The 15,143-nt window shown below is 44.7% G+C and overlaps 1 protein-coding gene across 5 annotated transcripts in view; it reads left to right on the forward strand.

Moving 5' to 3' along the window:
- Positions 1-15,143, forward strand: part of PARP4 (poly(ADP-ribose) polymerase family member 4) — a 93,557-nt gene that overhangs the window by 16,865 nt on the left and 61,549 nt on the right. For all 5 annotated transcript variants that reach the window (XR_012426764.1, XR_012426765.1, XR_012426766.1 and 2 more), the window contains 5 exons: positions 567-704; positions 1,708-1,881; positions 3,416-3,576; positions 8,670-8,807; positions 10,539-10,634. Coding sequence is in view for 2 of the 5 variants with exons in the window: in XM_045377211.3 (XP_045233146.2) it covers positions 567-704; positions 1,708-1,881; positions 3,416-3,576; positions 8,670-8,807; positions 10,539-10,634 (707 nt within the window). In the remaining 3 variants the exon portion in view is untranslated. The remainder of the gene's footprint in view (positions 1-566; positions 705-1,707; positions 1,882-3,415; positions 3,577-8,669; positions 8,808-10,538; positions 10,635-15,143) is intronic.

Raw genomic sequence — 15,143 nt, forward strand, 5'->3', positions numbered from 1 at the left:
TCACTTGAATCCAGCAGTTTGAGGTTACAGCGAGCTATGATCATGCCACTGCACCCCAACCTGGGCGATACAAGACGACCCTGTCTCAAATAAATAAATAACTGGCAGGAGGGAAGAGGAGGAGTTCAGAAAAGGAAATGTGATCTCATAGAAAGGCATGGAAGTTGAGTGGCGAATGCGTTTTAGGACAAGCCACGAGACTTATTGCCTATTTCAGCAGCAGACGCTCCCAGCTTTTGCGAGACTTCTTTACAACTTAGGCCATGAGTCAAGGGTCCTTAACCCCGACTGCATGTGTTGAATACCACTGACGGGCCTAGAGCTTACAGGGTGAAGGAAAAAATAGAACAGGAAGAAAAGGGGGTAGGAAGGAATCAGAGAAGAGGGAATGGAGGGAGACAGAGGGTGGATCCAGTAGAGAGAGGATTTAGTTACCTGGCTGGGGATGACTCCCCTGGGCTGTGATTAATTATGTCTCCTCACACCTCTGTCCGTTGGCCCATGTGAGTTCTACACAAACTCACACATGATGACTTTTTGGTGGCGTTTCTATTTTCTTGTTGCAGTTGCTTTTGGAGGAAGTCATGACTTCAAGCACTCTGAGCCAAGAGGTGAGCGATTTAGTAGAGATGATTTGGGCAGAGGCGCTGGGCCACCTGGAACACATGCTTCTCAAGCCAGTGAACAGGATTAGCCTCAACGATGTAAGTCGGTGTGTCGCTGAAACAGAATGTGAGAAATCTGCCTCCTGGTTGATTGGTTTCAGCAATAACACGTGTGTTTGCATGCTGGTCTGACTGCTCTGGCATTCATTCCTAAATGTTCTTTCCTTGTACCCTGATGAAAGGGACCACTAACAGCACTAAGGAGAAAACCTTCTGAGAAACCTAGACATCGCTGTCTGTAAAATGTCAGCCTCAAGAGCTGATCGAAGGCAGGCTTCTGGTGCTGGCCAATTAGGAGGACTGATCCTCTGTGCCAAGAGGTTTGCAGGAAGCTGAAGGGATATGGATGGTCTTGGTCCCCAGTCAGATGCCCAGACCCCAACCCATTTCCTAGTGACTCCACAGTCTCCCACCTTCTGACCATCTGAGGAAAGGCAGGCATGCCTCCAGATCACCAGAAAATGTTCTTCCCTTCTTCATTAAGCATAACTGCGTGGAAAGAGCAGACAAAATAAGATATTCCCAATGGTACAACTTGTGCAACTGCATTGTTGTATTGAAATAATACGGTCAGTTTTCCTCTGTGGAATTAAACTAATTTATCTCAAGGAGAAAATGGCTAACTGGGGTAAAGCCCATGAAGTACTTGTGTAATTAGAAACATGTTCAGGAGGTTTGTATCCCTGGTCTGATTCTGACAGCTTTCTAAATGTCTCATGTGAAAAGCTAGTCTATCACAGTTGCGTTAGTGTTTCTCTCTCTGTGTATATGTATGTAGATGTATCCACATATGTATAGAAATACAGGACTCTGGTTCTTTTCTCTAGTAAAACCGAGCCCAGTTTTGCAATAATCCTCATGGCATCATTACCACAACTAGAGGCGTCTCCAATAAAGATGAGCATTTGCTTTGTGATGGCTGTCCAGTAGAAAATGGAGAGTCTTGACATGTCCAACAATTATTCGTATAGTTTTGTGCGTGCTCCTTAATTTCTGTATGAAGATTTCATTTCATTAAGCACGTATGATCTTCTTTTGAAAGGTGAGCAAGGCAGAGGGGATTCTCCTTCTAGTAAAGGCAGCACTGAAAAATGGAGAAACGGCAGAGCAATTGCAAAAGATGATGACAGAGTTTTACAGACTGATACCTCACAAAGGCACAACGCCCAAAGAAGTGAACCTGGGACTATTGGCTAAGAAAGCAGACCTCTGCCAGGTAAACCTCTGAAATACAGAATTCAGTTTATTATAAAATATGTTGAGGGTGGGGGTCTTTAAAAATCATAAAATTGTCTCCAGAGTTGTGCTAGAAAATAGATTGTTGAACCATTTTAGAAAGCCCTGGATCCTCATGAAAGTTACTTAAACCATATTTTCAAATGTGAATATGTTGGCACAGTGACATAAATGCAGAAATAGGTTTAGAATTGCTATCTTGTAAACTAACTTTTCAGACCTTGGTATGAGTTCGGATCCTCTCTGCAGAAGAAATGGGAAACTGCAATTGACTGAAACAATGAGGACATTTACGACCTCGGACAATTAGAAGTCCAGCTGTGGGCTGCCTCCTGGCCCAGGTCACCCCGAGACTCAGTGTGTCAGTGTCATCATCAGGGTCTCAGCCTCCTTCCATCCCTCTGTACTTCCTGTAGAATGACGGCTCTGCTCTCAGCCCAGCTCCCTCATGATCCACATATGGCTGCAGTAGTTCGTAGTATCCCATCTGTAACAGTTCTTTTTGTGTCACGTAGAGGAAGCCCCTGGCAGACTTATAGTTCTCTGGTCAGAATGGAGTCGTGTGCACAATCTCAAGCCAGTCACTGGTGAGGAGATTGGAGCCACTGTGGCTGCTCAGAAATGGGCCACCTCCTCTGAGCTGCCAGGAGAGAAAGCAGGCTCAGTGAGTAGGGGAAGGCAGCCACAGCAGCCAACCCTGCCCTAGACAAGGCCGAAGTCACTCTCTTGGTCCGCGTTGCCTCATCTGGGCATGCAGGGATTGGGCCAAGATCAGAGATTCGTGTCCTAGACTTCAGAGGAGTTTATAGATGTGAAATTTTGCATGTTTGGGAAATAATCACTTTCAACAGATTCCCAGAGGAATCAGTAATCCAAAATACGGAAAGAACCGATCAATGAGAAAATATAAGACCCTTCCAAATTTAAAAATCTATGATTTACCTAATATCAAACATAAAGAATCTCAGTCGGCCAGTCGTGGTGGCTCACGCCTGTAAGCCCAGCACTTTGGGAGGCCAAGGCAGATGGATCACCAGTCAGGAGTTCGAGACCAGCCTGGCCAACATGGTGAAACCCTATCTCTATTAAAAATACAAAAAATTAGCTGGATGTGGTGGCATGCACCTGTAATCCCAGTTACTCAGGAGGCTGAGGCAGGAGAATTGCTTGAACCCAGGAGGCAGAGGTTGCAGTGAGTCAAGATCGTGGCACTGCACTCCAGCCTAGGCAACAAGAGCAAAACTCCATCTTTAAAAAAAAAAAAACTCAATCATCAGTGTTGCTAAGAGTGAACGTATGGTGCCCATTCAAATGCAATTCAGGAGGCTAAGGTAGGAGGATCGCTTGAACCCAGGAGGTTGAGGCTGCAGTGAGCTATGGTCATGCCACTACACTCCAGTGTGGGTGAGAGCAAGACCCACTTTTCCCATCTTTTTGAGAAAGTGTTAATGTAATATAAATATTAATTTTGATATGTGGTGATTCTGACATCTGTCTATTATTTCCACCTACAGCTAATAAGAGACATGGTTAATGTCTGTGAAACGAATTTGTCCAAACCCAACCCACCATCCCTGGCCAAGTACCGAGCTTTGAGATGCAAAATTGAGCATGTTGAACAGAATACTGAAGAATTTCTCAGGGTTAGAAAAGAGGTTTTGCAGAATCATCACAGGTAAGCATAAAGGAAATATCTCAGGATCTGTTATGATATAATGCTCTTTGAGACTCTGTTAAGAGCTGATTACAGTAATTACCTACATAATTTAATCTTCAGCAACAAGCCACAGTAGCGGTGGTATGATGACAAATTACTTTTTTCTCTGTTCGTAATGGTGCCTGGGGCAGTCTTCTGTGCTTGAAAATACTCTCTGTATTCCACTCTGATTTCAAGGTTACCTAATCTTGTTGAGGGTTAAATTTAAAAAATTTAAATCGAAAGGTGTTTGAGTTTGTATGTTGTAGGTTATTACAGAGAAAAAGCCACTTACACTAAGATTTAAACGCGCAGGAATATGGGTATGGCGTCTTCTAACGTGGCCTCTCTGTGGCATGAAAAACTGCACCTGAAAACCTGGAAAACACGTTCCTAAATACCAGTTACACTTGCGCCCTCACTCACTGTGCATGCCCGGGGTCCTGTGCTGATGGGCATTCTCCAGTAACACAAACATGATGGACCACCTGCTCAGACGAGCCCTCACTGGGTATCAGCACCCGAGGGTCACTGCGGCTGAGTCTGTGCCCAGCTGCTCCGTTCGGAAACTCCATTGTGTGCTTACTCTCGAGCATGGGACTGACTCTTGTTGACCTGGTGGTTCATTCCATTGCAGCAGCTCCTCTTCATCAGCTTGGCACAGCCCTTACAACGCATGGCGGTGAGTTGTAGCCGCATATACCAGCTTATGAGAGCCAGTTGTCAACATTTAAGAGATGTGGTGAGCTGGTTGTTAAACCATGGGTAGCTTGAAATTGGACACAGGGAGGATTTGCACCATGGAAATCAGCAAATGCTGCAAATCAGGGCTGTGTGGGGCGTTGCTGCTGCTGTTTAGAGGGCTGGTTTTCCAGAGCCCCACTAAAACCACACCCAGCCACCCTTACCTTATGGCCTGACTCAGACCCGTCTACAATTATGTTCTACTTTCCTTGATCGTCCTCGAAATCCTTTCCCCAAACCACTTCACATCTACTAAGATGGCTATGATTTCTTTTTAATGGAAAATTCTAAGTGTTGGTGAGGATAGAGAGAGACTGAAAGCCTCACACATTGATGATGAGAGGGAAAAATGATGCAGCCTCTGTTTGATGATTCCTCAACAAATTAAACATATGATTATGATAAGTCCCAGCAATTCCACTTCTAGTTCTATACTCAAAGGACTTGAAAGCAAGTACTTAAATAGGTACTTGTACATGAATATTCATAGCAACACTATTCATAACAGCCAAAAGGTGGAAATAACCCAAATGTTCATCAACAGGGAAGTGGATAAACAAAATACGATATGTAATAGAATATTATTCAGCCATGAAAAAGGAATGAAGTACTGACACATACTACAAATGAGTGAACCTCAAAAATATTATGCTGAGTGAAAGAAGCCACATATTGTACGATTCTGTTTATATGAAATATCTAGAATAGATAAATCCATGGAGATAGCAAATTGCATAGTACCATGAGAGGGAGGGATGGGGACTGACAGCCGAAAGGTACAGGTTTTCTTTTGGGCAAATAAAAATTTTGGAACTGAAGGTGTTGATTACATGACATTTTGAATGTTCTGTACTAAATACTACCGAATTGTACACTTAATAGTTAATTTTATCTTTTTTAAATTTCACTTTAATTTTTTAAAAATCTGGACTGGGCTTGGTGGCTCATGCCTGTAATTCCAGCACTTTGGGAGGTCGAGGTGGGCAGATCACTTGAGGTCAAGAGTGTGAGACCAGCCTGGGCAACATGGTGAAACCCTGTCTCTACTAAAAATACAAAAATCAGCCAGGCGTGGTGGCACACGTTTGTGGTCCCAGTTACTCCAGGGGCTGAGGCACAAGAATCGCTTGAACCCGGGAGGTGGAGGTTGCAGTGAGCCAGGATTGCGCCACTGCACTCCAGCCTGGGAGACAGAAAAAGACTGTCTCAAAAACATTCATTCCTACAGACCTTCTCCAGATTTTGTTTTTATACGTAATCAAATTCTTTTGGTTTGACTTTTGACCCTCCCCTAGGTGTCTGCTGAGATCTATACTAATTAAGAATCCCCTGACATGGAAGGTAGAATCGGGAGGGCAATAAACTTTCTCCAGGAAGACAGGAAGAGCCACATCAAGCCGCGGGAGTGGCAGCTGCAGTTCAGCCCTCCAGGGCTACCTGAGCAAGCCCGTGGCCAGCCACCCCACCCCCTAAGTACAAAAGCAGTCACACGACTAAAGTGGGCTTCTTCCTAGGGAAAGATCCTGCTGCTGTGAAAAGTTAGATTTTCTTCATTTCATTTCACTAATCATGATTTCTTTATATTACTTTTTTTCTAGTTATAAAACTCATGGTCTTTGATAAAAGCTTAGAAAATATCTAAAAATATGAAGACGATTAAAAAGCACTCAACATCTCACCACCCAGAGACAACCCAGAGATAATATAACCACTGTTTTTTTTTTTTTTTTTTTTTTTTTTTTTTTTTGAGACGGAGTCTTGCTCTGTCGCCCAGGCTGGAGTGCAGTGGCCGGATCTCAGCTCACTGCAAGCTCCGCCTCCCGGGTTCACGCCATTCTCCTGCCTCAGCCTCCCGAGTAGCTGGGACCACAGGCGCCACCACCTCGCCCGGCTAGTTTTTTTTTTTTTTTTTTGTATTTTTTAGTAGAGACGGGGTTTCACCGTGTTAGCCAGGATGGTCTCGATCTCCTGACCTCGTGATCCACCCGCCTCCGCCTCCCAAAGTGCTGGGATTACAGGCTTGAGCCACCGCGCCCGGCCATTTTTATTTTTATTTTTTGCAGAGAGCAGATAACCAGCAATAACTTAATTTGCCTGATGATGTTCCTTTTTCTTTTTTCTTTTTTTTTTTTTTTTTTTGAGACGGAGTCTTGCTCTGTCACCCAGGCTGGAGTGCAGTGGCCGGATCTCAGCTCACTGCAAGCTCCGCCTCCCGGGTTCACGCCATTCTCCTGCCTCAGCCTCCCGAGTAGCTGGGACTACAGGCGCCCGCCACCTCACCCGGCTAGTTTTTTGTATTTTTTTAGTAGAGACGGGGTTTCACCGTGTTAGCCAGGCTGGTCTCGATCCCCTGATCTCATGATCCGCCCGTCTCAGCCTCCCAAAGTGCTGGGATTACAGGCTTGAGCCACCGCGCCCGGCCAACCACTGTTAACATTTGGGTGTAGAACATAACCCAGCCTGAATCACCCCGATGCTGCTCACCCCGGGGGTGTGCTGAGCCAACTCTGTGAAGGAAGAGCCCTGGTCTGGAATATTTGCTGAGTTCTGGGAAGCAAATACTCCCACCATAGCTAATGTCAAGGTACTGACCTGAGGCCACTGGACATGGGGTTGGGAGATGTGCCCTTCCTCCCACCACAGCTGCCCTCAGCCGTACCCCAGTCTCCCCCCACCACTGCCCCATCTTAGCTACCCACTCAGAGCCAGTGTGGGGTCTCTCTGTCCCTCATCCCCACATACCCGTGTTCTGTCAATTCTGCCTTCAAAGTGTCCTTCATCCGTCGGGTCACTTCCGTTCACCTCGCCGCCATCTTTAATCCGGGTCACGTTATCCCGTCTACAACGTCCTTCCGGATGTTCTCTCCACTCCTGCCCCGTCCACCCCGTAACAACCAGTGAGGGCTTCAAATAGACATTTTATGGCGCCACATTCCAATACATGTCACCTCCCAAGAGAGGCCTTTCTTGACAGCCCTCTCTCCAAACCTGGTTGGTTTTCTAAACAGCACTTAAAAATAAGGTCTTTGATAACTTTTTTTTTTTTCTTTTTCTGAGACGGAGTCTTGCTTTGTCGCCAGGCTGGAGTGCGCAATGGCGCGATTTTGGCTCACTGCAACCTCCGCCTCCCAGCTTCAAGCAGTTCTCCTGCCTCAGCCTCCTCAGTAGCTGGGACTACAGGTGTGCACCACCACGCCCCACTAATTTTTGTATTTTTAGTAGAAATGGGGTTTCACCATGTTGGCCAGGATGGTCTTGATCTCCTGACCTTGTGATCTGCCTGCCTCGGCCTCCCAAAGTGCTGGGGTTATAGGCGTGAGCCACCATACCCGGCCGATAACTTTGTTTTCTTTGAGACAGAGTCTCGTTCTGTCACCCAGGCTGGAGTGTGGTGGCATGATCTCGGCTCACTGCAACCTCTACACCACCCCCTGCTCCGGGTTCAAGTGATTCTCCTTTCTCAGCCTCCTGAGTAGCTGAGACTACAGGTGTGCACCACCATGCCCTGCTAATTTTTGTATTTTTAGGAGAGATGGGGTTTCACCATGTTGCCCAGGCTGGTCTTAAACTTCCGGGCTCAAGTGATCCAACTGTCTTGGCCTCCCAAAGTGTTGGGATTATAGACCTGAGCCACCACGCCCAGCCAGAAGTTGCATTCTTTTTTTTTTTTTTTTTGTTAAGAGACATGGTGTGGGCCGGGCACGGTGGCTCAAGCCTGTAATCCCAGCACTTTGGGAGGCCGAGACGGGCGGATCACGAGGTCAGGAGATCGAGACCAGCCTGGCGAACACGGTGAAACCCCGTCTCTACTAAAAATACAAAAAACTAGCCGGGCGAGGTGGCGGGCGCCTGTAGTCCCAGCTATTTGGGAGGCTGAGGCAGGAGAATGGCGTAAACCTGGGAGGCAGAGCTTGTAGTGAGCTGAGATCTGGCCACTGCACTCCAGCCTGGGTGACAGAGCAAGACTCTGTCTCAAAAAAAAAAAAAAAAAAGAGACATGGTGTGGCTCTGTTGCCCAGAACAAGAATTATACATTCCATATACTATTATATATTTGACAAAATTGGGATCATACTATGTATAAAGTTTTGTAATCTACTTTTAAATTTTATATTTTACTGTATGCTTTACTACATATCCTTATTTGTTTAAAGAATTTGATTTTTTTAATACCTGCATAATACTTCTAAGATATGTTGTGTTGTGACTCATTGACTCGGTTTCCTGATAATGGACATTTGGACTCTTTTGGGATTTCTTCTGCTATAATGACTTTTTGTTTTGTTTCCAATTATGTAATCTAAAGGCTTTTCTTCTAATTTTTACAGCAAGAGTCCAGTGGATATCTTGCAGATATTTAGAGTTGGCAGAGTGATCGAAACCACAGAGTTTCTGAGCAAACTTGGCAATGTGAAGCCCTTGTTGCATGGTTCTCCTGTACGAAACATCGTAGGAATCTTGTGTCGGTAAGAGTAGCCATCTTTATTTTTCAAAAATTTCAGCCTCACAAACGTAAAGTGTTTTACTTTTTTTTTTTTTCCTACTTTTTTTCTATATTACATGGGACTTTTCAGTTAAAATCAGCTAGCTTACTGCATTCTAGAGAGAATTGCACAGTTTATAGTGAAGTGTGTGATGTAAATTACATATTTATGGCTGGGCATGGTGGGTCACACCTGTAATCCTAGCACTTTGGGAGGCTGAGGCAAAAGAATCACTTGAGGCCAGGGGTTCAAGACCAGCCTGGAAAACCAGCAAGACCTCATCTCTATTTTGAAAAATTATGTATTTATCATTTTTAAAATGTAGTACCTAGGTATGAATTGCTTCTTGCAGACTGTATCATAAGAAGAAAAGTGATTCTATATTCATGACTCTTCCGTGTGTATCTAATCTAGGGATAGCCCAATATTTAAAGAGAAGAGTCCAGAAATTAGAGTGCTCACCAGGCAACATGAGCTGTTTATTTGAAACTTAACTCTAAGATTCTGTTTGCTTTGAATTACTACTTAATATTAGGGCTGAAACAAGTCACAGGAGCAGGAGAAAATATAATTAAATGTAGATCCATTAATTACTCAGAAGAAACTTAAAAAGAAACATACAAGATCTACCTGGGGAAAAAAAAGAAAAAACAAAAACCCATTAAACTGCTACTGAGGGACCCAGAAGACAACTTGCGTTAATCAGAAGGATGCCAGTTTTTCTTGGATTAATCTATAGATTTAGTGCTATCATGATAAAATTACCAAAAAGATTTTTTTAAAGAAGTGAAAAGCTGATTCTACAACACATTTTTTTTAATTTTGAAATTACCAGAATAATTCTGGAAAAGAAGCATAATGAGGGTGACATTAATATTAAACACAAGTGAACTCAAAAACACAGAAGATTTAGGATATGATACAAGTAGATCTTATCTCTGTGGAAGAAAGACAAGTTCTTCAATACTATCTATAGAGATGAATGGGTAACCACAAGGAAAAAATATAAAGTTGGACCCTTACCTCATTTCTCATACTTAAACTCCAGATAGAGCATATATTTAAATATTTAAAATTAAACCATAAAAGTATACTAAATGAAAAATGGGAGAATCTTTTAAAAATAATCTTTACATAGGTATGAACTTTTTAAGTAGGACCAAAACCCAAAAGCTGTTTTATGAAATTCATTCAATCTCCTAATATGAAATTCAAACAAGCCGGGCGCGGTGGCTCACGCCTGTAATCCCAGCACTTTGGGAGACTGAGGGGGGCGGATCACAAGGTTGGGAGATCGAGACTATCCTGGCTAACACGGTGAAACCCCGTCTCTACTAAAAATACCACAAATTAGCCAGGCGTGGTGGCGGGCGCTTGTAGTCCCAACTACTCGGGAGGCTGAGGCAGGAGAATGTTGTGAACCTGGGAGGTGGAGCTTTCAGTGAGCTGAGGTCGCATCACTGCACTCCTGTCTGGACGACACAGCGAGACTCCGTCTCAAAAAAAAAAAAAAAGAAATTCAAACAATAGATGTTTATATAATAAAAGGCAGAAATCTCCCTTTACTTGTGTTCCTAGAAACAACTATGGTTTCACCCTGATTGCAGAGTTATCTGAATGCCAGAAGTTCAGTAGGAACCTGCCAAAGTTCTGAGCGAGGCAGAGATGCAGTCAGCGTTGGGCTTACACCTTATCCTGCCCTTCTCTTTTCAGAGGGTTGCTTTTACCCAAAGTAGTGGAAGATCATGGTGTGCAAAGAACAGACGTCGGAAACCTTGGAAGTGGGATTTATTTCAGTGATTCGCTCAGGTATGTTCGATCCTTAATCACAGAATCGTTACTACTTGCTGTGTGTTTTCTTTTGTCTCTCCTTGGTGAGGGAGTTTCTCAACAAAACACAGATTTATCTATTATATATGACCTCAATATGCCTGGAATACTATTTCACCTTCAACATCCTTGATAATGTTTAAATCTGCCTTTGGGTCAGACATGGTGGCTCACGCCTATAATCCCAGCTCTTTGGGAGGCCAGGGCAGGAGGATCGCTTGAGGCCAGGAGTTTAAAACCAGTCTAGGCAACATAGCGAGACCCAATCTCTACAAAAAATTTAAAAAATTAGCTGTGCGTGGTGGCGCTAATAGAAACTATAGTTCTAGCTACTGGAGGGGGCTGAGGCAGGAGGATCACTTGAGTCCAGGAGTTGAAGGCTGGAATGAGCTATGATTATGCCACTGCAGTCCAGCGTGGGCAACACAGTGAGAAGAACTCCAGGTACATCATCTGCCAACCTCATAATTGGTATTGTGACATCATTTCATGTGAGGAAACAGACTCAGGGAGGTCAGGGAACTTGCCTAAGGTTGCAGAGCTAATTAAAGGGTGGAGACTGAGTTCAGGCCCAGGACAAAGGATAATGATCCAAGATATTTAAAAGAGTTCCTACAAATCAATAAGGAAAAGATAAGCAGCCCTGTAAGCAGATGTGCAAAAGACTTGAATAGAAACTTAATAGCAAAGAAAACGAGCTGGGGCCAGGTGCAGTGGTTCATGCCTATAATCCCAGCACTTTGGGAGGCCAAGGCAGGTAGATCACTTGAGGCCAGGAGTTTGAGACCAGCCTGGCCGATGTGGCGAAACCCCATCTCTACTAAAAATACACAAATTAGCTGGGCGTGGTGGCGTGCACCTGTAGTCCCAGCTACTCAAGAGGGTGAGACAGGAGAATCGCTTGAACCCAGGAAGCAGCGATTGCAGTGAGCCAAGATCACACCACTGCACTCCAGCCTGGGTGACAGAGCAAGACTGTGTCTCAAAAAACGAGCTGAGTGCAGTGACACACACCTGTAGTGCCAGCTACTGAGGAGTTTGAGGCAGAAAGATTGCTCAACTCCAGGAGTTTGAGATTAGCCTGGGCAACACAGCAAGAACTCATCTCTAAAAAAAACTTTTTAAAATTAGCCAGGCATTGTGTCATGCACCTGTAGTCCAAACTACTCAGGAGGCTGAGGCAGGAGGACTGCTTGAGTCCAGCAGTCCAAGGCCACAGTGAGATATGACTGAACCACTACCACCAGCTTGGGAGACAAAGTGAGACCCAGTCTCTCAAGACAAAAAAAAAAGGAAAAGAAAAAGAGAGCACGGTAATAACAGAACACTGGAAACCATGCAGATGTCCATCGACAGTGGAATGGAGCTGTACGTTTTGGTGGAGTCCCACATGAAGTCCTATCCCACAGTTTAAACAAGTGGACTGTGGCTACACATGTCAAATGGATGAGCCTTAAGACCTTAGTGGAGCAAACGTTACTAGATGATTCTATATACAGGCATACCTTGGATATATTGAGGGTTTGATTCCACACTACTGCAATATACCAAATCAAACACAGTTTTGGTTTCCCAATGAGTATAAAAGGTTTACACTTTAGTCTATTAAGTGTGCAATAGCATTGTGTTTTAAAAAAACAAATGTACATACCTTAATTTTAACATACTTTTTATTTTTTATTTTTTATTTTTTTGGAGACGGAGTCTCGCTCTGTCGCCCAGGCTGGAGTGCAGTGGCCGGATCTCAGCTCACTGCAAGCTCCGCCTCCCGGGTTTACGCCGTTCTCCTGCCTCAGCCTCCCGAGTAGCTGGGACTACAGGCGCCCGCCACCTCTCCCGGCTAGTTTTTTGTATTTTTTAGTAGAGACGGGGTTTCACTGTGTTCGCCAGGATGGTCTCGATCTCCTGACCTCGTGATCCGCCCGTCTCGGCCTCCCAAAGTGCTGGGATTACAGGCTTGAGCCACCGCGCCCGGCCTAACATACTTTATTACTAAAAATGCTAATGATCATCTGAGCCTTCAGTGAGCCATTGTCTTTTTGCTGGTGGACGGTCTTGTCTCAGTGTCGATGACTGCTGACTGATGAGGGTGGCGGTTGCTGAAAGTTGAGGTGGCTGTGGCAATTTCTTAAAACAAGACAACAATGAAGTTTGCCTCAGCAATCGACTCTTCCTTTCATGAAAGCTTTCTCTGTAGTATGAGATGCTATTTGATAGCATTTACCTACCATAGAGCTTCCTTGAAAATTGGAGTCAATTATCTCAAACACTGCTGCTGCTTTATCCACTAAGTTTATATAATATTCAGAATTCTTTGTTGTCAGTTCAACAATGTTCACAACATCTTTACCAGGAATGGATTCCATCTTAAGAAACCACTTTCTTCACTCATTCATAAGAAGCAACCCCACATTCATTCAAGTTTGATCATGAGATTGCAGCAATTCAGTCCCATCTTCAGGCTCCAATTCTAATTTCCGTTCTCCTGCTGCTTCTGCCACATCTATAGTGACTTCCTCCACTGAAGTTTGAACCCCTCAAAGTCACCCAAGGTAGTTAGAGTAAACTTCTTCTAAATCCCTGTTAACACTGATATGCTGACCTCCTCTCATAACTCATCAAATGGTCTTAAGGGCAAGGAGAATAGCGAGTCTTTTTGAGAAGGTTTTCTTTTTTTTTTGAGACAGAGTCTCGCTTAGTCGCCCAGGCTGGAGTGCAGTGGCGCGATCTCAGCTCACTGCAAGCTCCGCCTCCCGGGTTCACGCCATTCTCCTGCCTCAGCCTCCCGAGTAGCTGGGACTACAGGCGCCCGCCGCCTCGCCCGGCTAATTTTTTGCATTTTTAGTAGAGACGGGGTTTCACCATGTTAGCCAGGATGGTCTCGATCTCCTGACCTCGTGATCCGCCCGCCTCGGCCTCCCAAAGTGCTGGGATTACATGCGTGAGCCACCGCGCCCGGCCGAAGGTTTTCAATTTACTTTGTCCAGATCCATCGAAAGAATCACTGTCTATGGCAGCTATGGCCTTACAAAATGTATTCTTTTCTTTTTAGAGTTGGGGTCTTGCTCCATCATTGCCCAGGTGAGAGTACAGTAAGATGTAAACATAGCTCCCTGGAACCTCAAACTGCTGAACTCAAGTGATCATCCCACCTCAGACTCCTGGGATTACAGGCATACGTGGCCAACATGTATTTCTTTTCTCTTTTTTTTGAGATGGAGTTTGCTCTTGTTGCTCAGGCTGGAGTGCAATGGCATGATCTCGGCTCACTGCAACCTCTGCCTCCCGGGTTCAAGTGATTCTCCCGTCTCAGCCTCCTGAGTAGCTGGGATTACAGGTGCATGCCACCACGCCCGGCTAATTTTTGTATTTTTAGTAGAGACGGGGTTTCCTCATATTGGGCAGGCTGGTCTCGAACTCCTGAGCTCAGGTGATCTGCCTGCCTTGGCCTCCCAAAGTGCTGGGATTATAGGCGTGAGCCACTCCGCCCAGCCCAAAATGTATTTCTTAAATAATAAGACTTGAAAGGTGAAATTACTCCTTGATCCATGGCTGCAGAATGGAAACTGTGTTAGCAGGCACGAAAACAACACGCTCCTTGTACCTCTCCCTCAGAGCTCTTGGATGACTGGGCGCTTTGCCAGTGAGCAGTTGTATTTTGAAAAGAACCTTTTTTGTTGAGCAGATCTCTATATTGGGCTTAAAATTCAATAAGCCGTTCTGTAAACAGATGTGCTGTCATCCAGGTTTTGTTGTTCCATTCATAGAGCACCGAAAGAGTAGATTCAGCACAATTCTTAAGGGCCCTGAGGTTTTTGGAATGGTAGGTGAGCACTGGCTTCAGCTTACAGTCACCAGCTGCATTAGCCCCTGACAAGAGTTATCCTGTCGTCTGAAGCCTTGAAGCCAGCCATTGACTTCTCTAGCTGTGGAAGTCCTAGATGGCATTTTCTTCCAATAGAAGGCTATTTTGTCTACATGGAAAATCTGTTGTTTAGTGAAGTCACCTGCATCAGTGATCTTAGCTAGATCTTCTGGAGAACTTGCTACAGCTTCTACATTGGCTTTGGCTGGTTCACCTTGCATTGTTATGTTATGGAGATGGCTTCTTTCCTTACACCTCAGACAACCTCTGCTAGCTTCAAGCCTTCCTTCTGTGGTTTCCTTGCCTCTCTGAGCCTTCATAGAATTGAACAGAGTTGGGGCCTTGCTCTGGATTAGGCTTTGGCTTAGGAGAATGCTGTGGCTGGTGTGATCTTCTATGCAGACCATTAGAATTTTCTTCACATCAGCAATAAGGCTGTTTTGCTTTCTTATCATTCCTATGTTCACTGGAGCAGCACTTTTAATTTCCTTCAAAAATTGTTTCTTTACATTTACCGCTTGGATAACTATTTGCCACAAGAGGCCTAGCTTTCAGCCTGTCTTGGTTTTCAACATGCCTTCCTCACCAAGCTTAATCATTTCTAGCTTTCGATTTACAGTGAA

The sequence above is a fragment of the Macaca fascicularis genome, chromosome 17 (assembly GCF_037993035.2).
Source record: "Macaca fascicularis isolate 582-1 chromosome 17, T2T-MFA8v1.1".
Classification (NCBI taxonomy): Eukaryota; Metazoa; Chordata; class Mammalia; order Primates; family Cercopithecidae; genus Macaca; species Macaca fascicularis.